The sequence below is a fragment of the Balaenoptera acutorostrata genome, chromosome 15, assembly GCF_949987535.1.
Source record: "Balaenoptera acutorostrata chromosome 15, mBalAcu1.1, whole genome shotgun sequence".
Lineage (NCBI taxonomy): Eukaryota > Metazoa > Chordata > Mammalia > Artiodactyla > Balaenopteridae > Balaenoptera > Balaenoptera acutorostrata.
In genome coordinates this window covers 6,433,703-6,457,815 of record NC_080078.1, presented here as the reverse complement: position 1 = coordinate 6,457,815, position 24,113 = coordinate 6,433,703, and the positions used below count along the sequence as shown (strand labels likewise).

Genomic DNA, 24,113 nt, shown 5'->3' with positions numbered 1-24,113 from the left:
GTGAAATGCTGCCAACGAAGTGTCAAGCACAGTGCTTAGGGCCCAGGCATTTGGTTAAAGTTGGAGGGTGAGGGGCCGCCAACTTCTCCTAAAATGCAAACATTCCTGAGGGAAATTCACATTCACAACCTAAGGGCAAATGTATTCAACTAGTCTGCTTTCCTCTCCAGGCTAGCAGGGGAAGGAGAGGGGCGGTTGGAAGCCTGGGTGCGGCAGGCAGGGCGGGCCCTGTCCGGGTGGCCCCCAATGACCCTGGCCACACGGCGGCGCAGAATGGCGACATCAGGGGGTGAGAGAGAGACAGGACATGGGAGGTGGAGGACACCCCAAGACAACAGCCCTTCTTTCCAAGTTGTGCCCAGAGCCAGGCCTGGAGGCTCCTGCCTAAGCAGACTGCCTGGCAGCACCAAGCTTCGCAGCTGCGCGCTGCTGTGAGCAAGACAAGGCCCTCGGAGTGAGGGGTTTCCCTCTCCTCTCCGCCCCTGTGTGTGCCCACGCACCGGGGCCCCTCCACGCTCCCCATGCGGACGCCCCTCTCACTGCAGCTGGGGGCAAGGAGTGTCTCTGAGGCTTTGAGATCTGCTGATCACCACAGCAGAACAAGCCTGGTGGTACAGGGCAGAGGAAATCTGCTGTCTATAAAAGGGGTAACAACTGTTAACCTTCGACTGCTGTCAGAGTGCTTGGAAACTCTCTAAAGCACTCTCTCCTCTTTCTGTTGTTCATTACTTTCTTTTTTTCAGGTCTTCCCACCTGAAAAATTTATCCTGCCGTCTCTGCAAAGCTTCCCTTTAGATCTTCCTCTGGGCAGTACTGATGAGTCACCTGAACTTCAGGGCCTCGGTGTCCTTTACTCTAAGAGGATGAAGACCAGAGAGCCTTGAGTCCTGGCTCTAAAGCTCTCCAGGTAGGAGTCATGGCGGCATCTTGACCCCCATCCTCTGGATGGAATGGAGAACCCTGGACATTTTCCGTTGATGGTCTGAGCCCCTTCCTGTCCCCCCCCGCCCCCCACTGAACCTCAACGTGTCTAAAGCTGACCTTGGTGTCTTCCCTGTTTTAGTCACCCTCTCCATCCCCCACGCTCTAGCCTGGCGCTCCTGCCAGCTTCTCCGTTCCTCCCACACTTCCACCTCGTCAGCATTCCTCACCTTCTCAGTCTTTCTTTCATAAAGTTTCCCACATACCCAGCCTCCTGCCTCCACACCCGCCATGTCTCCCTCCATTCCCGGAACACCACAGTCACCCCAAGCACCTCCAGCCTTTCCCGGGGAGAGGGGGGTGCGGTGCCCTCACTTCACCTCTAGACCTTTTAAATCCCACATGTTCTGCAAAGCTCAGCTTGGTCCTGTCCACTCCACGGACCCTCCCAGCCACCAGCCATTAACGATTCATTCCACAAAAGTGAACTGTGTACTTACCGGGCGCCCCATGCCCAGCTTAGGCCAATGGGGAGAATCAGGGATGAAAAAAGACAGGAACTCGCAGGCTCTTGGTAACTACTGGGGAGAAGAGACACAGAAACTTGTCACGCGGTACAGCGCTTTCTCTCCCCCCCCACCCCCACCCCGGGGTGACTGAGAGGCCAGGCGCCACCTCCTAGCTGTCTGTCCCCTTGCCCACCCCAGGCTGCTCTCCCGTGAGCGGGACCTTGTGGGCCTTTCTCCGGGGATAGGCCAGCGTCCTGCATAGAGCAGCCCTCAGTGCTGGTTCTGGACGACTGTGCACCAGGGATAGACAACTGGGGGACACACGGATATAAGCCAGACTCCAAGGACCATAGACATGTTCATAGAAAGGGGGATTTGCAGAGCCCTTTGTACTGATGGGGAAACAGCTGGAAAGAAGAACGGACTGGTCCAGGATCCCAGGCTCGGTCAGAGTGGAGGCAGGGACCACAGTCCTGCACAGCTGCCCCTCCCTCCTCACCTCTTCACCAGTCGCCACTGGCCAGCGGTTCAGTTCGGGATTCCCAAAAGCGAGGGTCAGGGAGAGAGAATGGGGGGAACAGAAAACTGCCAACTTTTTACTTTGCCAAGGGCATTCAAAACAAAGCAAAACTACTGCCATCTACTATCACCAATTGTTTTCATTGTTATTTTGAAGAGGACCTATGGCACTGGAAAGTAGAAGAGCTGCGTGCCCCGTGGGGCCTGGGTTCCCGCCGGCAGAGTCTCCCTGAGCCATCGCGCCGCAGCCCGAGGGCAGCCCTGTCACCGGCCCAGGCCCTGCGCATGCCAGGGACAGCTGAGAACTACACAGGGCGAAGAACGCGAGGAGCAGCATAAAGTGCCTCTCAGGCTGGACCGGGAAGAGACCAGGAGGGAACCGTCTGGGCCGCGAGGAGCCTCACTCCCCACTTTTCCCGCCAGTAATTTGAGGCTACTTGGGCTGCAGACTGGCTTAGGTTCCGTCAGAGGTTCCTTCCTGCTGACCACCCTCCACCCTTCCGTGGCCCCAAAGCCCCAGTGACATTTTCCAGACCCAAAGATGGGTGCTGACCTGGCCATCAGCCCCCAGATCCAGCCCCGCGGGTCCCAACAGCCGGCCGGTAATGTTTGGGGTTTGGGGGGCCTCTTCCTCTTCCTCGCCCTCCCCCTCGCAACCCGTGGCTCCACCTCCGCTCGCCACCGCCCCCCCCCCCCACTGTTTCCCGTCCCTCTGCCGAGGCACCGTTGGGGTCTCCCGGTCTCCCGCTCTCCTGGGCGGGGCTTCCCTCCAGGCGGCCCGCGGTCCGGCCCTTCCGTTGGCCCCCGAGGCCCGGCGAGGGTCTGCTCCGTCTCCCGGCAGAGCCCACCGAGCCCTCGGGGCCATGCAGGGGAGGGCGGGGGGTCTTACCTCTCGGCCCGGCCGCCGCCCGCCGCTGACCTGGCCCTCGACTGGGGGAACCTGGCCTCCGGGGTGTTCGCGGTCCCGGCCTCGCTCACCGGTGTGCGGAACAGAGTGGGGGCTGGAGCAACCTGAAGTCCGCGGATCTGAATTCGGATTCCAGCTCTGCCATCACCAGCAGGATGACCTTGGGTGAGTTACTTCTCCTTCCTGGGTGTCAGTTTTCTCATCTGTGAAACGGGAATGATAATAGTAACTCCTCCCGTGGGATGGCTGGAAGTGCCTGGAAGACACGTCGCTGTGGACTCCGCAGAGAGGCAGCGCTACACAAACAGCAGCCTGGACCGCGAGCCTGGAAGAAGCCCGAGTTTCCTGACTACCCAAGGCCCTGCCAACTCGCTCTCCTTCCCCAAGACCCTCGCTCACCCCCCTCCCCCACTCCCAGGCCCTCCCTCGCCCTTGCCCTGCGCATGCGTTCTGATCGCCTTCAGCCCCCCCCCCACGCCCCCGGCCCTCACATTCCTCCGCTCTTCTCTGCCCTCGCGTCTTAAGGCTGACTGCACCTCTCACCACGTGGGCTGGTTTTAAACTTTTAAACTTAGGCTCTTCCGAGAGAGGCACTCTGGCTCCTGGCCCTGGGGGTGGGGCTGGGGGGCTGGTCCGAGTGGCAAGAGCGGCCACTCAGAGCGACACTTGGAGCCGGATAAGTCACCAGCCCCCCCTTGCTTTGAGTCTACGCCCACCAAGGAAACGCATTTGTAACTCCTAAGATTTTAAAAAGCCAGGACCATGTTTGCCACCTCCTCACACCTCTCCACTAGGTCCAGCACATATTCAAAGACAACAGGAAGGGATGAGAGCTGATGAACCACTAATTTATTGAATCACCTATCATGTGAGAGGCATAGGAAAGGCCCTTTTACTAGTCAGGATTCTATCTGTCCTAAGGTTCAGACCCCGATTTGTAAGCGCTCAGGCAAGACAGGGGTCTTTATTGGCTTAGCTGGGGCAGGGCAGAGAACAGCTGGGGAGGCCTGGAGCCAGGCCAGGGAGACCCCCTCTGCCCTGATCTCAGAGAGATGGCTTTGATCCCCTCCACCCCATAGGCTATCATCCTCCAGGCGGCAGGGGATACAGTCAACTTCCAGACTCACATCCCCACATTTAGCCACCTGAGGGAAAAAGAATATTTTCTTCACCCTATTCCCACCCCTACTTGGTTGGAAATTTCCCAGGGAAGCATTCTGATTGGCTCAGTTCTGGTCAAAAGCTCATTCCACTCTGGCCAAAGAAGATGACTCAGCTGTGCCCCACAGAGGCCGGGCAGGTAGGATCATCTAAGAAGCCGGCGATTTGGACCACTTACCTGGAGCAGCGTAGAAACTTTCTAAAAGGAAGTGAACACCTTTCTAAATGGTGTTCTCAGAAGAAGGGAGAAGTTATGGCAGACCGTGACATCATCGTCATATGCACTCTATGTCATACTTTTTTACATAGCAAATCCAAATCATGGGCTTTATTATGCCCAGGCTGCAGATGAAAAAACTGAGTCTCAGGTTAAGAACATGCCCAAACTATCACGTGGATGGTTGCTAAAGGGTCATGGATGACTACGAAAACCATCAGGCTGTAGAGGAACAGATTCTTCACGTGGTGCTGGAGTTTATCATCCTCACAAATTACTAATTGCAAAAGGAAAACATATCTTTACATAGGAGAAATCTAGCAGTCACTACCTTAAACAAGTGAACAGACAGCGCTACTTGGGGTGGAATAATCTGACATCATGTGCCTCTTGAGGTGATAACAGTATGAAGGAGACATCACCTGTGAGGTATTCTTGCCAAAAATGTGTCATCAGGCCTCTAAACCTCTTTTCAGTTAAGAGAAAATACAGCGGGGCGAGAAGGAAGCTAAATACCACCGGAGGAAAACAAGGAAATCAATTTTGTAGAAAATTATAAAGGATAACTCTTCTTGACTCCTCCAAAAGTAACTGTCATTTAAAAAAAAAAAAGTGGAACTATTCTAGATTAAAAGAAACTAAAGAGATATAAAGCCAAATGTAATGTGACCCTTGATTTTTTTTTCTGATTTGAAATAATCTAACTATAAAACACATTCTTGGGGCAACTAGGGAAAATCTAAATAGAGAGTCCATTTTAGATGGTATTATGGAATTAAATTCTTTTTCTTAGGTATGTTAATAGTGTTGCGATTATGTAGGAGAATGACCTTACTCTTAGGAGACACATGCCATAGTATTTAGGGTGAAGGTTATATCTGAGCTTACTTTCAAATGATTCAGAAAAAAAGCATATAGATAGAAAGCAAATATGGAAAAATGTTAATACTGTCCATCTAAGTGGAGGATATATAGGGTGTTCATTATTCTATTCTTTCAAGTTTTCTGTATATAAATCAGACCAAAAAAATCAGAAAAAATAAAAAGAGACCTTGTCTAAGAACACAAACAGCTGGAAGCTGAACCCGGGTTTATCACTCAGCCACTCAACACAAGTGCTTTCTCTAATGACAGAGGCCAGGATAGGTGAATATGGTCCCTGCCCTCATCGAGCTTGCAGCAAGCGCAGAAGACAGGCAACTGAATAAATCATTTTTTTAAAGTGTGCTTGGTGCACAAAAAGCATAGCATGCTACGGCAATTGCAGAGGGCAAACAATTCAGTCCAAAGGAAGACCTGCCAAGAAAGCCCTTCTAGACAGAATCTTACTCCCAAAAAAGGATTGCAATGTGCGAAGACTTTTACCTGCTCTACAGCAAGAAATACTGTACATTATACTCTGCACACATGCTCCCTTGTGCACAAACAGAAGTCTGACTTACCTTTGTGATGGATGTTTTCTACTCCATTCTAGTTCTGCCTACTTTTTCCTTTTACCCTTTGCTGCTCTTAACTCATTACAATAAATTAATTTTAAGACCCCCTCTTGAGAGTCAAGTGGCTCTTGACCTACATTTGAAAAATACTGTGTTCAAGGACCCAGTGAATTTCAGAATGACTGGGAGAAGGGGAGGCCACAGAGGGCTGGAGAAGTCAGCGGGCAGAGCTGGGATTTGAAGGGTCTTGATTTCATCCTGAGGTCCATGACGGGCCTCTGGTGGGACTAAAGCAGTCCCATGTGGGTGCCACTGCCAAAATTCATCTTCCTCCTCCTCCTATCTCCCTGAGAAATGGACTGTTTCCTGCCAGATCAATAAACAAAGGATGTCACAGTCGTCAACGATTGCAGCCCTCCAACGTGAGCTGAGGAAACTCAGGGCTGAAAAGAACACCTGCCATCTAGCAGCCATCAGACTGCAGCCTCTCCCTGTGATGAACCCTGAGGAAACTCAGGATGTCAGACTACTGGCCCCAGATAACTGAGGTGCACAGCAAATGAATGATTTCAGTGAGCCAAGACTCTTGCATCCTCCCGTACATAGAAAAGCTAAATTCCTTGAGATATCTGGTTTTCTTTAACAATAATCTTTTGATGTCCCAACAACCGGTCCTTTGTTGCCAAACTCCTATATATCCTGGCTCCCCCTCGCCTCCTCGGAGCAGTTTCTCAGAGTTATCTGAAACGCTGTTCCCCCGGGGCTGCAGTCCTTATTTTGCCCCAAATAAAACTTAACTCGCAGCTCTCACGTTGTGCTTTTTTTTTTTTTTAAGTCAAGATCCTTATTGCCCAAAGACTCCTACCCCTTCAACCAGAGCATAGGAAATGCCTCTCACCCCGGGGGCCCAAGGCTGTGTTCAACGTATGGCTTGGGACTGCCAGGCCAGCCCCTCCCAGGACTGAACGATTTAGAAAGTGTGTATAAGTTTAGGTTATAGTCTCCTCTGGAAGCATTTTCATGTTTTCCCGGGTCTAGGGTAGGGGGAGAGGCAAGGGAACAGGGAACTGTCTGCTGGAAAAGTAGGTAGAGAGCCCATGAGCTGGGGCTGGAGTCTTTAGAGTTCTGACTCCCCCAGGCTCTGTGCTTCCTTGGTCCTGAGCTCCAAAGGGAAAACCCAAAGTTACCCAAACCATAGCTTTACTGCACAGGACAGAACCAGAACCCGGCAATGAGCAGGCCCTGAGGGCGCCCACCCAATAGCTGGCTCCACCCCCAGCACAACAGTCCCTCCCATCGCTCCTTCCACCCGGCCTGGGACACCCTGTCTGTCTCCTCTCACACAGGCCCTGGAGTCTCTCCGTACTCCCAGCCCAGCCCTCTTGCCAGCCCCTCAGTGACTAAGCCACCAGATCCTGTGTGGTCTCTTTGTGTCCTCTTAGCACCTGTGAAGCATTGGTAACCTCTACTGTATAGATTCTCAACCTTGGTTGCACATTAGAATTACTTGGGAGCTTACAAAACCCCAAAGTCCAGGCCATACCCCATACCAAATGTACACAACCTCAGAGACTGAGGCTGCAGTGCTTTGAAAGCTCCCCAGGTGATTCCAGTAGGCAACCCAAGCTGAGAATCTCTGCTCTACTGGGTCCTGCTGCAGCTAGGAGCCATGAGGGGCGGGGGAATGAGGTCACGATAGGTTCGGGTGATCCACCCTCCTGGTTTGTGGAGGACTGAGCGTTTTACTGGATGTGGGACGTTCGATGTTAAGGCTGGGAACGTCCTGGCAAACTGGGATGAGCTGGTCACCCTCGTGTTCACCTGAGCTCTAACGGCTTGATGAACTACTCTGTCCACTAGTAATATTTGTGCCTAAAGAACCAGAGCCCCGCTTGAGTGCTTTTGATACTGCTAGGCAAACTCTTTTCTCCCCTCTCCTGGCCTCCAGGGACACCTCCGCTCTTGAGGCCTGGCACGTGACCCCACACACTTACCTTGTCCTGGGGTGCCCTTCTCTGCCAGTCAGAATCCGACCTGGCCTTCAGACCCCACTCATCAAGCCCTGCCTTATTCCAGAAGCTTCTCAGACCCCACAGAAAGAAAGGGCCCTTTCTGTGGTATAAGGGGGTGGGAGGGACTCAAAGAGGGTCACATGCCAGATGGAGTAAGTGGGCCCACTGACTGAGGGCTCAGACCTGGCCTCACAGAGTCTACTCGGTGTCCAGATGTCAAGGTGACCCTTGTGTAGTGTGATAATCACCTACAGGAACAGGGGAGGAAGGTGGGGGAGTGCAGAGAAGCGTGGAGACAAACAGGAAGACTTTGGCTTCCAGTAAACAGATTCACTCCACAGCCACTGAACACCTGTGTGCATAGCACCAGACCAGGCAGGGAAAGGTATACAAGACAGAGGCAACATTCAATTTCAAGAGTCTACAACATTAAGTATAGTTTTCACCGATATTTTAGATAATCACTAATCCAGACTAACAGGAGGAAAAATAATCTGATTTTTTGTAATCAAAACATCAGCGTTTACAACAAAAGTAGATATTTCTCTCAGATGCCTAGAATAAGTCTAAAATATACTGCCTACTAGAGGTACTTTGGGAATCTCCTTTAATGATTAAAATATTCATGATAAATTTGTGCTCAAATTTTTGATTTTTTAAAATTTTACCAATCATGTATCACACTATTCAACTACTTTGCAAACTTTTCCGTCGATAACTACACGGTAGTGAAGTTCTGCCTCAAGTTATGATGGAAGTTTTGTTATAAAGGAGTCTGAACAGTAGCTTTCCTGATAGGAAATCTTGAAGCTTATTATTGAGGTTCTTTTTTAAAAACAGCCAGAAGCTAACCATTTCTCTCTACCTAAACTTGAGATAAATGTGTACTTCTCATAGGATAGTAAGCATGTGTATGACTAGATTCAATCAGAGAAGGAAAACCACGGCCCAGTAAAGGCAAAAAAGAATCCTGGGGAAGGTAGACTAGTTTCATGTCCAGCTCCAGTGAGGTGAGTCAGCAGATCAGTGACATGTGTGAGCTACAAAATTACTGCTGCTTCTGTTCTGCCCTCCAACTCTCCCAAGAATCTCCCTTGTAGACCACACAAACCGAAAAATACAAGAAAGGGAAGTCTGACAAATGCAGTTCAGCCTACCAGAGTTGACACACAACAAAGCCCATGACATGTTATACTGAGAAATTATTGGGCTTAGAAAATTTGCCCACTTATTAAAAAGCATCTATGAAATATAAAACAAAAAGAGATTCAGTAGTCTGCAGGACACTGAGGAGCGAAAATGCTGGTCCAAGAAGACCCAAGAGCCACTTCCATGTATAGTTACACCCAACAGGACAGATGAGATACAAGGAAAGCTATTGAATTCAAAGGTCACATTGCAGCTTTCCTGATCTATGAGTCTGAATCCAGAATGCCCTGATTCTTTCTTCCCTGGAATGGACCTAACTCATTCCATTTTTGGCAGAAGATTATGGAGATGTGAAAAAAAAACATAGAATCTCCCTCTGATGTAGATCCTCAAAATCAAATAAAAAGTAGTGCTGACTTAAGCTTCCACTTTAGTCATTCCTTCTGTAGTGTCACATGACGCCCCTTTCGTGCCCCTCTCCGACTCATAGCAAGGCTCTCCCCATATCCATCATTCCCCCAAAGGAAACTGGCTAATGCTGAGTAAGACGGGAACTCTGTCTAAAGGTATTCATGCACTGAACACATCCATGAGATCTGTCCACTATGTGGATTTTCAGGCCTTAGTAAGAGTTGAGCTAGGACTGAAGGCCGTCTGCACTCACTACAGCCAAAGTTTTTCTCCCCAGCGTGAGTTCTCTGATGTTCGCTAAGAGCTGAACTCCAACCAAAGGCTTTACCACCTTCACTTCATTCACAGTTTCTCTCGTGAATGGATTCCCAGGTGATCAATAAGGTATGAACTGTACTTGAAGGTTTTCCCACATTCTTTACATTCAGAAGGTTTTACCCCACTGTGAGTCTTCTGGTGCTGAATAAGGTGGGAGTTCCGACTAAAGGCCTTCCCACATTCACTACACTCATAGGGTCTTTCTCCAGTGTGAATTCTATGATGTTTGATAAGCAGTGAACTCCTACTGAAAGATTTCCCACACTCATTACAGTCATAAGGAGTCTCCCCTGTATGGACTCTCTGATGTTCGATGAGGTGTGAATTACGACTGTAAGCTTTCCCACAGTCGCTGCGTTCATATGGTCTCTCTCTGGTGTGAACTCGCTGATGTTCTGTTAGATTTGAGCTCTGACTGAAAGTCTTCCCACATTCGGTACATTCATAGGGCTTCTCCCTAGTGTGGATTCTCTGATGTCGAAGGAGACTTGAGCTCCGACCGAAAGCTCTTCCGCACTCATTACACATGTAAGGCATCTCCCCCGTGTGGATGATCTGATGCTGGATGAGGTGTGAGCTGCGCCGGAAGGCCTTCCCACACTCACCGCATTCATAGGGTTTCTCCTCGGTGTGAATTCTTTGATGCTGAATGAGATTTGAACTATGGCCAAAGGCTTTTCCACATTCATGACACTCATAAGGCTTCTCTTGCGTGTGGATTTTTTCATGCTGAATACGGTATGTATTCCGTCTGAATAGCTTGCCACAAACGTTGCACATTTGAGATTTCTCTTCCATAAGAATGTGTGTCTGTTGGATAAAGTCTGAGATATGACCAAAGTTCTGTCCATACCCATAGGGTCCTGCATGTTTGTTTCGTTCACATTCATCTCCTTCGTGTGGCTGTGTCCCTACTTCAAGAGTTTTCTGCTTTATAATTAATTGATCCTCAGTCCAGGTCTCACCATCTGACGGAAAATACAAAAAAAAGTATATGTAACAATAAAAACTCCCTGTGGGAAACAGGATGATCAAAGTATTCCAGGGTATCTGGTTCAAAAAAGTACGAAAAATGGCCTCACAATAGGAGGAAAAGATGGATACAAGCTGAGCAGATTTGGAGAAAGTGGTGGGGAAACTAAAGTGAGGATTTATATGTGAAGTCCCTGACCAGACAGATACACTGGAATTAGCAGAATAGGAAAGCAGAGTTTGAGGGAAGTGGGATTATCTCAGAACACAGGAAGGGTGATGCTGGGGGCTCTGTGTCGGGAGGGGCAGGGACTGAGCGGATAAATAAAAGAACCTCAGCAGAGGTTCTGTCCACATGGTACCCTGGTCACATGGGTTGTCACTGTGGTAACAGGGAAGGCTCCCTTCCTGTAATCACACACCAACACCTTCCTCACTCCTGTTGAGAGCCTCTCTCTACAAACAGATGCTCACATGCTCATTCATGAACATGACATACTCGGACCTTAGATGCACCTTTTAGAAATTGTACAAACTGGGAGGATTTGCGAGAGGAAGGGAGGGGAGAATAGGAGGAAAAGTTGTTTAAAATATGAAGCACGGGGTAGTGAGAAATACTTCCAAATCTTTCTCAACTCTAAGAGAACATACAAAAACCAATTCTGGGGACTTCCCCGACAGTCCAGTGGTTAAGAGTCTACCTTCCAATGCAGGGGGCACAGGTTCAATCCCTGGTCAGAGAACTAAGACCCAAGATCCCACATGCCACGCGGTGCGGCCAAAAATTAAAAAAAAAAAAAAAAAAATTCTGCACCCTAGCTATATCTAAGGGAGACCTTAGAAAAACATCTCCTGTTTACTATAATACATTTCTCCTCTTAAGTTTTACTTTTTAAATATGGCTTACTGAAGAGCAGTGATATTACAGAAAGAAGGCCCTCTGCTTAGGGGGATCTTTCTGGAAGAAGGGGGTGCTGAGGAATATCCAATGTAGTTATCATTTCCATCAGCAGTGAAAGTCTAAAACATATGCAACCCTAATTTTAGTAGGGAATGGTCATTGTCTTTAAGGAATTTAATAAGTATCTGGTCTCACAGAACCATATTTACACGTGTTCTCCACCTCCAGATATGCCCTCATCTTCCATACATTCAATTTGGATACTGGATTTCTTACAAATTTTTTTGTGATGAGAACTTTTAAGATCTACTCTCTAAGCAACTTTCAAATATACTACATGGTGTTACTAACTATAGCTGTACCTTACACCCCTGGGACTTATTCACCTTACAACTGTAAGTTTTGTACTTTTGGACCCCCTTCATCCAGTTCTCCCACTCCCCACCCCCCGCCTCTGGCAACCACCAATCTGTTCTCTGTATCTGTGAGTTTGGATTTTTCAGATTTCACATACAAGTCAGGTCATACAGTGCTTGTCCTTCTCTGACTTATTTCACTTAGCATAATGTCCTCAAAGTCCATCCGTGCTGTTGCGATGGCAGGAATTCCGTGTTTTTTATGGCTGGATAACATTCCACTGTGTGTACAGATAGCACATGTTCATCCATTCATCCGTCGATGGACACTTAGGTTGTTTCCATGTCTTGGCTATTGTAAGTAATGCTGCAGTGAACCTGGGGGTGCAGATATCTTTTCGAGAGAATGATTTCTTTTCCTTTGAATAAATACCCAGAAGTGCTGGATCACATGGTCGTTCCACTTTTAATTTTTTGAGGAACCTCCATACCATTTTCCATAATGGCTGCACCGATTTACATTCCCACCAACAGTGCACGAGGGTTCCCTTTTCTCCACATCCTCATCAACACTTTTTCTTATCTTTTCGATGTTAGTTATTCTACCAGGTGTGAATGGATTGCTGGTTTAATGTTTTTACGTTCCCTTGCACGTGTGTTTACCTTACTTGTCAGACAGATTGCAAGCTCCTGAGGAGCAGGGACTAGGGTTTCTTCTCTACCTCCCTGACCTGGCCCCCATCTGTCTTTCCAGCCTCATTCTGACCTTCTCCGTACACAAAGCCTCTTTACTATGTGTTGAACCACTCTAGTCATAATGTGTGAAGGCGGAGATGTTGTAGAGGATGTGCCTTTTACTTGGCCCACTGCCCGAGATTTGGCAGCCTGCTCAACGTAGTCGAGAATGCCAATCTCACTGCTCTCAGGCCCTGTTCAGTATCACCTTCTCCCTGAAGCTGAAGGTGACTCTTTTCCTACAGCTCTTGAAATACTCATCTTTAAGTCATGTAACAGTCAGTGCGTTTTTTTTGTTTTTTTGGGTTTTGTTTTTGTTTTTGTTTTTGGTTGCTATATAACTTTTATTTCTGGAAGGTAAAGCAGATACAACAATATAAAAAAAAAAAGAAAAGAGAAGAAAAAACCCACAATAATATAAATTTTTACACTATTAAGTAAGTATACATTGGAATTTGAATGCAGTGCTCAGGACAGCATCTCACAAACCACCGAGTGGGTAGCTTAGGCATCCATGGGAATCCCTCGGCTGGGCAGGGGTCAGGCAGGCAGGCCCTGGAGGACTGGGTTTTTTAAGGGAGGGGCCAAAACAAGTCTCAGCTCCTCTCACGGCTTTTGCTATAATCAGGGTTAAAACCAGAAACACATGCGACCTAAAAGCCACAGGGTTTTAGTTTCTGCTCCAGCGAAGCCGGGATCCTCACCCGAGGTCCCTCGAGTTAAGCTAATTATGATCTAGAGAGTGTTGCTAAAGGGAGATTGCTCCATACTACCTATCAACCCCTGTTTGTCTTGAAGAGAAGGTCTCGTCCCCTTCCTTCAAAAACTGGCGAATTTGGGTGTAACGCATAGCATTCCCTAGAAACTCTGGTCGACCGAGACAAGGTGGTTATGGACCACCCAATCTGGCCGTGCCTCTGGGTCTGAGGAGGCCCCATATCAGAGACCACCTCTCATGCTACTAAGTGTTCTGAGATGCACAGAAAATGCGAGTTGTTCTGCCTCACCACGGGGGCCCCCATGTGGAGGAGACGGTCACCAGCGCGGGGGGAAGGCTGGGGTGTACACTCCCTCACGTGAGGGACAGACCTCGAGCTTATCACTAAGCCTCCGCGCCTGGCTTAACCAAGTGAAGAAGTGATTACAGGTGCCGCAGGAAATCACCAAGAAGCTGGGATAAGAACCATATTCCCTGAGCTCAACTAGACCCTTGACTGGGGCCCCACAGTCTGACTCATGTTCGACCTGTAACTCTCTCCCTCTTATTCCAGGAGGTCCTGAGACCAGGATGCCTAAAGCGAACAGGACAAGGGACCTTTAGACATGGGAAGGAGCCATGCCACAAGAGGGGCTCAGGTAAACTGGGGGAGAGGAAGAATCATCCCATCCCTTAGAAGGCACCTACAGAAACCACGCAGGCTCGGAAACAGGGGCGAAGTCCGGGGAGGAAAGGCGAGCAGGTTGAAAGTGCCCCTCTGCCCAGCCTCACCTACTAATAGGCCAGTAGGTGAAAGGGGAAAATAAAAACTTTGTTTATCAGAAAAAGTCTAAAATGTTTAGGGTCTCCTTCAACCTTCCTATATGAAAACCAAAGGCCAAGCCACATCTTCAGATGTCTGTTAAGGGCTGGATCTGAAGCTCATGTCAAGGTTTATATAAATTATCAGCCTGAAGAAAGCTGAATGCCTAAAGCACCAAGGAGGAAATTAACTGAGTTTTCTTAAATACAGAAAAGGCTATGCCGATACAGTGCTTTTTGCCCTTTAAAAAACATGAAGAACCTAGTGGCAGGACGGGAGCAGAGACACAGACCTACCAGTCAGTATGTTTTATTGATCACTAACAACATGCCAGGTATAGTTCCAGACTCTGAGATACGTCAGTAAGCAAAACACAAAAATCCGCAAAGACCTTTCATTTTACTAAGGGAGATGGATAGTAAACTATGTCAATTACATACTGTTAAAAGGTCATAAAAGTGTTACAGAGGAAAAAAGCAAGGAACAAGGATTAGAGTGCCAGGGGGCAGTGGGCAAAAGGGTTGCAATTTTAAATATCACAGTTAAAGGAGGACTAAGAAAATGACATTTAAGCCAAGACTTGAAGGAGATAAGGATTATGCGGGGAAGAGCATTACACATAGAAGAAACAGCAAGTGCGAGACCTTGGGTGCTCAAAGAGGCAAGTGTGACTGGAGCAGAATGAGCAGGGGGAGAGGAGAAGGGCTGAGGTCAGAGACACAGAAGGGGGATCAGAGAACACACGACCCTGTGGGCTACAGGTTTGTACGAGGTTTATTTCAGAGTGAGATGGGAAGCCACTGGAGGGTTCTGACCAGAGGAAGACAAGAGCTGACACTTTACCAGGATCACACTGGCTGCCATGCTGGGTAGAGGCTGGAGGGAGGCAACTGCAGAGGCAGGACAACCAACCAGGCTGCTGCGATAATCCAGGGGAGAAATGATGGCGACCTGAACCAAGACGGTGGCAGAGGAGGTAGTAAGAAGCACTTGGATTCTGGAAAGAAACGTTGACAGTCGCATGGACAGGATTACTGGCTGACGGATATGGATATGAGAGAAACAAAAGTTTCTCTCTGGGTTGTGTAGCTGGAGGGATGGTGTTCCCATCTACTGGGATGGGGGATATTTGTAGACCAGCTACAGCATCTCCAATAATCGAAAAAGACATTTCCACACGACGGCTCTCATACCAGTTTCTTGAGATCAACCTATCCCAAACCTGCACATACACTTCTGGTGTGTGAGTACTTGGTACGATAGCTTTGCAACTCCCCTGTAGCTTTAACATTTTTCAAAATAAAAGGGGGGGGGGCGGTAAATAATGACCAGTGACTCTCTTCTCTGTCCCCACATCCACTCAGTAAACAAAAGTACTATTGCTTCTACCTACAACGTAGCAATACTTCTTTTTTTCTGCTGCCTTCCTGTTATCACTGCTAATACCCTAAAGTCAGATCCTAATCACCTCTCACACTAAACAAACTAGAATCTCTTCCTTGATTTGCAATGCTCATCTGCTAGCCTCCTATTAAGCAAAGCTCACATACTTCAATTTCTGCCAAGCAAATCTAAACTCTTTGGCGTGGCATTCATTTTCCACACTTGTGCTCCACTCTGCCTTTAGTCTCATCCTCTGTCAATCTACTCTATGCTCCGGTTACTCTGAAATGTTTCCTGAACATTTAGCTCCCCACGCGATTCCTTCTCCGCTCGACCTTCTTCCTCCACCTGGATCAGCCTCCCTTCCAACTTCACTGATCAAAATCCTATCCACCCTGCAAGACCCAGATCAAAGGCAGCCTCCTTCCCCAAACTTAACCCTGCTCCAGCCCCCGGCTGGAATTGATCGTTCCTTTGAATCTCTAAAGCATACGGTTCCTGCCCCCTCCTCGTGGCATTTAACCACATTGACTTTGGGCCTCTCCTTAGAAATATGTTTAGTTTTTTGTATGTGTGTATTCCCTTCAATTTATTTTGAAAGTACCTCTAGAATAAGAGGTGTCTTCCATTTCTTTTCCTCCAACCCCAGTACTATGTAAAGAACTCTGCCCACATTAGGGGCTTTAAAATGCTCCTGACTATTTCCTAGCAATCCATTATAAGGAAGTTCTACTCCATCAAGAGAAGAATCTATAAATCACGGAGGGCCCCACGTTGACCATTTATAAAGTCTTCAGGACTGAAACTCAAATAGAATTCAGAGAGGTATATCTCCTCATGGGTTTGAGTCACTTATACAAGAAATATCAAAAACTTGGATCCAAACTCTGATGGACACAGGACCCTCTGGAATACCTCTGCGGACAGTGGCCAGCCTGAGACAGAGCCAGAGAAGCCCGAGAAGAGAGCAGCCGCCCTCTGGGATATCTCTGCGGACAGTGGCCAGCCTGAGACAGAGCCAGAGAAGCCCGAGAAGAGAGCAGCCGTCCTCTGGGATGACAGGCTCATCAAATGTGTCCCTGCGGACGAAGGTTTAAAAACACATTTCTAGACTGATTTGCTTCTAATTTAAAGGGAGGGGGAAATCTACACAGTTCTTCAAGCAGCTTAACTACAAAGCTGTGTGATCCCAAGTACATTTACTTCTAACAGCAGAAGAAATGAGCAATGCTTCCTGTACTAGGTCAAATAGAGCCCTCACCCCCAAATTTATGTATACCTCAGAATGTGACCTTATTTGGAAATAGGATCCTTGCAGAGGTAATTAGTTAAGATGAGGTCATAATGGATTAGGGTGCACCCTAAATCCAATGACTGGTATCTTTATAAGAGAAAGGAAAGGAAGATTCAGACACAGAAACACATGGGAAAGAAGGCCATGTGACAATGGAGGCAAGATTGCAGTGATACAGCTACAAGCCAAGGAATGCCGAGGATGGCTGGAAGCCACCAGAAGCTACGAGCAGTCAAAGAAGGATTCTTCCCTAGAGCCTTCAGAGCAAGCCTGGCGCTCTTGGATTTCTAGCTTCCAGACCTATAAGAAAATACAGTTGTTTTAAGCCATGCAGTTGCAGTAATTTGTCATAGCAGTCGTAGGAAACTAATATACTTCCTGTTTGATTTAATCACTCAACAAACATATGTACCGCTGACTATGCACAAGATTCTCGTAAAGAGATTATAATGCTGTTTCAAAGCACAATTAGGAATGACAACCCCTCCCTAGGTGAACTGCGGACGGCATCCTCAAAGAATGACATTGTGCTGCATCTTGAACTATGATCGGGACCAACAAGGTAAAGAGAATTGCAGGCAAAAGCAACAGCATATGTTAAGGCTCAGAAACATAAAAGGGAATACTAAGTTTAAGGAGTAGTGATAAAAAATTCAATGAGATGTATGCTCCGTGTGGGCAGGAAGTAGGACATAGAGCAGAAAAAATAGAGTAGAGCCAGATATTGAAAAGACAAGAAAACAATAATAAAGTCACTCTGAACAATTTTTTTTGAAAAACATAATGAAGAGACATATACGCCACACTCTGGATTTTAGACTTTATTCTACAGGCAGAGAATAATATGGGCAGCCGAGAGTGGGGGAAATTACCAACAGCACAGGGATGTGTCAATACTCCAAGGAAATACAATGGGCCTAAAATGAGGAGGTGGTGGTGACAGGCAACAGAGTCAGGCCTTTCTGAAGAAAAACTGACAGGATTTGGTGGCCAAACGAATACAGAGGGAAGGAGAATGTAGAGGATGATCCAAGTTTTCTGGCTTGGGAAAAGCACCTACTAAAATTAGCCAAGGGAGTCACTGGAAGGTAGGGAGGTGGGGGATGGCAGAAAAGAATGAGTCCAGAAGTACACTTACAGATGTCTGGTTCAGCACAGAGTGCAACCTGAAGTCTCAGAAGGGGACAGGATCACCCACGAGGGTGAAAGAGAAGAGGGCTGAGAACTGCTTCGGGGAAAATCAATGTTTAAGAAACGGGTGGGGCTTCCCTGGTGGCGCAGTGGTTGAGAATCTGCCTGCTAATGCAGGGGACACGGGTTCGAGCCCTGGTCTGGGAAGATCCCACATGCCACGGAGCAGCTGGGCCCGTGAGCCACAATTGCTGAGCCTGCGCGTCTGGAGCCTGTGCCCCGCGACGGGAGGGGCCGCGATAGAGAAAGGCCCGCGCACCGCGATGAAGAGCGGTCCCCGCACCGCGATGAAGAGTGGCCCCCGCTTGCCGCAACTGGAGAAAGCCCTCGCACGAACCGAAGACCCAGCACAGCCATAAATAAATAAATAAATAAATAAATAAATAAATAAATAAATAAATAAATAAATAAATAAATAAATAAATAAGAAAATCCTTAAAAAAAAAAAAAAAGAAACGGGTGGAGGGAATTCCCTGGCGGTTCAGTGGTTAGGACTCTGTGCTGTCACTGCAGTGGCCCGGGTTCAATCCCTGGTCGGGGAACTGAGATCCCACAAAGCACATGGTGCAGCGAAGAAAGGAGGGAGGGAGGGAGGGAGGGAGGGAGGGAGGGAGGGAGGAGTAGAGAAACAGGAATGGGAAAGACCCTGAGAAGGCAAGTGGCAGGACCAAGAGAAAATGGTGCTTCCAAAACCAAAGAACAAGAGTTTCAAGGAACAGTGATCACGTCAACAGAAATACTAAAGGGTCAAAAAAAATTAGGGATGGGACTTCCCTGGCGGCGCAGTGGTTAAGAATCCGCCTGCCAATGCAGGGGACACGGGTTCGAGCCCTGGTCCAGGAAGATCCCACATGCCACGGAGCAACTAAGCCCGCGCACCACAACTACTGAGCCCATGCACCGCAACTACTGAAGGCCGCGCGCTCTGGGGCCCGTGTGCCGCAACTACTGAGCCCGCGGGCCTTGAGCCCATGCTCCACAACAAGAGAAGCCACCACAATGAGAAGCCCGCACACTGCAGCAAAGAGTAGCCCCCGGTCGCCGCAACTAGAGAGAAAAGCCCACACGCAGCAATGAAGACCCAACACAGACCAAAAAAAAAAAATTAAAAAATTTTTTAATTAAAAAAAATATTAAAAAAAAAAATTAGGGATGAAAAAAAAGTATGTCCAGTGGCTTCGTTAGTTAAGCCCTGGCAACCTGGATATAATCAGTGCCGATGGAGCAGAAGCAGTGCCCTGCGCCCAGTGAATGGCAGTTACAAAATTAACAGCAACTGGTGAGGATTTTTAAGAGGTGTGACAGCAAAGGGAACAAAGGTGATTACACCCAACTTCCCTCCATTACTTAGTCAACCGCCAAGTCCTACAGGTTTCCGTACCAAGGTCTCTAGCGTGTGTTTGTTTCCTTCCTGGCAGCCTCCAGTCTGTTTCAGAAACCTGACGGAGGAGGCTGCCCTGCACTGGGGTTTCAAGCACGGGGCACTGGGGTGTGTGGGGTTTGGGTAGGCAGAGAATGCAGGGGACAGCGACGCCAAAAAAGGACACAAAGGCACAATGGTGGATAGTGCAAAGCGTTTTCGGCATTTCCTCGTGCAGACACACCAGTCTTGCGGGGTCTGTCTGGGGGAACACTGAGATAAAGACTTTAAAGTTGGGTTGAGACCCCACTGCAGAGGACCCTGAATGCCAGGTTACAGAGAATGAACTGCATGCAGTGGGCACTGTGAACGAACCCAAGTAAATATTTTAGGATGGCAACTAAGGCACTTGGCCTTAGAAACACTAGCAGCAAGGAGCCTGTGATAAGGGCCTATCCCCTCTTACCTAAACTCTGATTCTTTTCTTACTCTAAATTCTTTCAAGGCCAAATATATGACTTTCTAAGGCCTCCTGGGCCAATACCCAGTTGATAGGTGAACGTCCACATTGTTTATTGTCCTGTAGTCTCTCACAGATAACTATTCCAACTCAACTCTAAGCTGGTGTGTGGTGGGGGGGGGGGGCGATGGGGTAAGTTTTCTTTCAACTTAGTCTCAGCACCTTATAATAACAACTCAATAGAACATTTGAGTTAAAAATCAGCCTAAAACAGAATTAGAAGGCTAAATATGTGAAAGAAAAATCCTCCAAACGTTAGCCATCTCAAAATCCATGATGTGGATTATCTAAGCCTTTGTCCCTCAATTAAATAATCCAAATCCACCTTTTTTAAATGCCAAGCATATACGAGATAATGGTGGGATGGTAGATTGAAATTTAAATGTTGATGTTTACAGTTTAACCTCATTTTCCATCAGCAGGTGGCTGGCCTGTCTACTGTACTCCACAGGCAAGGTACCCTCTCGAAGTTTACACCCTGGGTGGAAAATGTATCTACCCTAATGATGAAAGACAGGTTCAGGGGAGAAGCCCACTCTTTTCCTGGTACTTGGGGTATAGGACACACTTGGCTGGGTTCATTCATTCTTTTATTCACACAACGTTTACTGAGCCTCTCAAAGGACAAGCAAGTTAACACGTGCTGGAATGACAGATCCTCAAGACTTAGTGCTATGGACAGTGCTGCTGCAGGTCTGCAGATCTGTCTGCGCCACACATGAAGAGAAGAAACATTAGTGATAGGCTTTATTTACATGTAATAAAGTTTTAGGTTAAAAAAAAAAATCAGTGTCTTGCACCAGGGTAATTCTAAGCGCACGGTTAATCGTGTCCATCTGATCTGAGGCCGCGGTGGGAAGAACAAAGTTTAGACAAAGAAAGCAGCTAGGTCAGCTCTCCTCACCCTTGCTCTTTCGAGGCTCCTGCTCGAGGGACGGACACGGGGACTCCGGGGACGTCTGTTCAGGCAGCTTCTCCATGGGCCGGGTCCAGTCCCCGGTGCCGCACCAAGGCCAGGATCTTCTCTAAAAGGTCTTCAGAACCCGACCCAAGGGACGGGCAGTCACTTCAGGACAGAGAGCGAGAAGAGGACAGATGTAGGGAAAGCTGCAGGTGCCGTAGGTGCCGCTTCCTGAGCGGTTCCCGGCCTGGGGGCTGTCGGGGGAGCCTCGTCTTCCCTGCAGCCGGACTGGGCCCCGCCGCGGGGAGCGCCCGTCCGTCCGGCAGCGCGCCCCACCCCGACCCCACGGGATCCCCCCTGCCCGACCTTCTCCCGCCGCCCCGGCGCCGATCCGCGACACTCACTCGCTCACCCGGCCGCGCGTTCCGGCGGCGTCGGCGACCTCGGCCTCCAGGAGGACTAGAATCGCCTGCTCCTCGGCGCGCACTTCCGGGGCCCGTCTAGGCAGCTCGGAGGTCTAATCTCGATCGCGGGTTCCCTAGGGGCCGCTGGGGAGCTGGGTCCAGAGCGGAGTGGGGTGGGGGGCCTCCTTGGGCGTTTGTCCTCCTTCCCAAGGAGGGATTGAAGGAGGACGGAAAAGATTATTTGCCCTTCATCGCCCAAGTGGACTTACGATCTAAATTGGTTGTCTCTTCTTTCTCATCCCGTGTCCCGTGTTCACCCCATTTGCCTCCTCCGCTCTGCTCCACCCATCTCCACATACCTTCTTCGAGATCACAGGCCACGCTGACCCTGCTGGGCCAAAACCTGTTATCTATGCCCTCTGTCCAGCCTGTCCTCCTCTCCCTTTGTCGCTTCAACTCAGCTTCCCAGTTATGCCTGGAGCATATAAACAAAGAGGAGGAACGTACTGGTACCAAAGGGCTGAAAGGGGAAGAAAAGCCGTAGAGATAGGATCAAGATCCAAACACCTACTGCACCTGGAGTACAGGTTTGCAGAGGCGTATCTGATACGCTGAAGCAGGAAAAAGGGATAAGGATAAAGAGGATTTTCCTGCTAAACTCAAACATAACAGCTACCAGTTATGGGGCACTGAAACCGAACATTATCTCATTAACCCTCACAACAATCCCACAAAGTTGATACTTTTTTACTATCGTACATGCCAGAAGCTGCACAGCTAGCGAGCAAACTAGAGGCAGGATTTCAACCCTGGCGCGTTCAAACCAGAGCCTGGCGGCTAACCACACTCGGGAGAGACAGTGGAGGAACACGGGGAAATGCTGTCTGCGGGACGTAAGCAACTGCGGGAAAGACGCTCGTAATTACGTCCAAGTTGTAAATTTATTAACATGGATGAAATACAAATATAAAAGGGTAACCATTTTCTTAAAGAGAGTGGGATGACGCAGCAAAATAATTCCAAAATCAATATTTTCTTGTTGATTTGTACAGAGCACCATCTATTTGAAACCATTCTTAAGTCTTGGATTTAACATTGGTTCCTTCATGCACTCGTATTTTGAAGGGAGTGTTAAGACTTGATGCCGCATAACGAATGTTAGAGGCGTGTCAGTTTGCCGACTCCAGCAGGAAGTGCCCGTCAGGAGGCAGTTCCTACCACACAGACCACAAATGCCTAGTGATTTCTCTAGTCGTATTTTAAGTTCTCCAAGCTCAGTGTGTCCCTCCCTGGACAATGCTAGTCCTGCACTGGTAAACGCTTGCTCGTTGATTTCCTCTTTTTTAGATTTTATGCTAAGTATCTCTCCTCTATTGTAGCGTTTTTTATATTAGTATTTACATTAAAAACTTCTGGGCATTTAGTATATGACCAGTAGCTTTTACATTATCTCATTTAATTTTCATGCTATTAACAACCATACTGTACACACAAGAAAACTAGAAAGGCTAAGTAAAATGTCCAAAGTCATATAGCTAGTAAAGTTCAAACGTTATGTCTCATTCCAAAGTCATTGCTTTGACTCATCTGTCTTCTTTACTCAGTGGATTGTTTAATGCATCTGATTAGGTTAACTGTATCCACCGGCTACCACTAAATATCATATTGCCTGCCAACTGTATTACTGAATGAATGAAAGGACATACGAGGTTACCTATTTGGACGTGAGAAATTCCATTGTTTCTGAGATAACACCCTACAGGCTTCCTTTGAACTTCGTTCTCAAATCCTCAGTTACCCATGTACTGTTTCCTAAGGTGAGGCATTCTCCAAAGAGCTCATTTATTACTGCCTTGAAAATGCCATACTCTTTCCTCTGCAGGCCTTCTGACATGCTCTCTTTTGCCCGAAATACTCTCCCTGCTCCACTCTCAGCACTCTCCATCTTTAGTCTACCTCTACCCACTCTTGCTCAAGCCAAAAACCTAGGAATCAAACTTGATTTTCCCATTACCCCCTGTGCTCCACCACTATAATATAAACAGAGGTGACAGTAAACCTTGGTAAGGATATGTATCCATTAGTAAGTCCTAGTTGTCAGAAAAATTAAGAATGCATTTGGGTCACTGAGAAATGGAAATATAAATCTAGTGATGGCAGTGGGGGTGTCTTGGCAGAAGATGGGAATTCGGGAGATTTGACCTGTAGCCTGTCGTTGTCAAAATTGTCAAGCCTGTTTCAAAGGGTGGGGCGGGAGGGGGGGGGGTTCTAACTAGCTCCCAAAAGACACTGGGATATTTTCTCCCAGCTTCCCAGAGAGCTCTGGGAGCATTTAGGATCAGCTGCAAACTAATGGTGAATCACTGGGTATGTAACAGGGAACAAAAACTATCAAAGAAAACGTCTCTTCTCTAGGTTCTGGGATGTGTCCGATACCAACATCACGATGATGGAAAGCTTTGGAGTGAAACAGCCCTGACTTTGAGCTTACTGTGTGACCCTACAGGTTTTTCAACCTCTCTACACCTCAGTTCCTCTATAAAACGGAGCTGGTTCCCTTGCAGAGTTGTTGTGAGGACTGTTTGAATATGTGCATATATACATACATGTGTACGTAGGTAGGTGGACAGATAGATAAAATTAGGTGTCCCAACTATCAGATTTCTTCTCTTCCCTCCCCCATCTTCAAGGCTAAAAAGACTAAGAACACAAACTATACTGGACCAATTAAGTATTAGCAAGCTTAAAGAGACAAGTTACTTGCCCTCAAGGATTATTTTGGTTTCTCATTTTTTAAAATGTTTTTATTTATTTAAAAAACACATTCTGCCTAGCTCTACTGAAACCTCAAACTATTTACCCTTACTTTATGTGCCAAGAGCATCCCAACCGAATAACCCTTTAAACTGTAAACATTCAGACTTTATTCCAGAGGTCTGTGGAAGAGCAAGCTTTGTACCTGTACGAAGGAGAGTGATTTATCCCTGCTGTGAAGCAGGTTTCTAGAAGGAACTGA

General features: G+C 47.8%; 1 protein-coding gene across 6 annotated transcripts in view; it reads right to left on the bottom strand.

Moving 5' to 3' along the window:
* TMEM225B (transmembrane protein 225B) overlaps nt 1-24,113 on the bottom strand; it is a 45,869-nt gene that overhangs the window by 9,385 nt on the left and 12,371 nt on the right. The window contains exons 1-3 of one of the 6 annotated variants that reach the window (XM_057528930.1): nt 20,697-20,835; nt 2,839-3,059; nt 1,422-1,502 (exon numbers count right to left, since the gene is read on the bottom strand). In XM_057528930.1, coding sequence (XP_057384913.1) covers nt 1,422-1,433 — 12 coding nt within the window. In that variant the 5' untranslated portion in view covers nt 1,434-1,502; nt 2,839-3,059; nt 20,697-20,835. Of the gene's footprint in view, nt 1-1,421; nt 1,503-2,838; nt 3,262-3,299; nt 10,529-20,696; nt 20,859-21,097; nt 24,050-24,113 lie in introns of those variants that run through there. The other 5 variants (XM_007186677.3, XM_057528931.1, XM_057528932.1 and 2 more) reach the window with 5 other exon arrangements.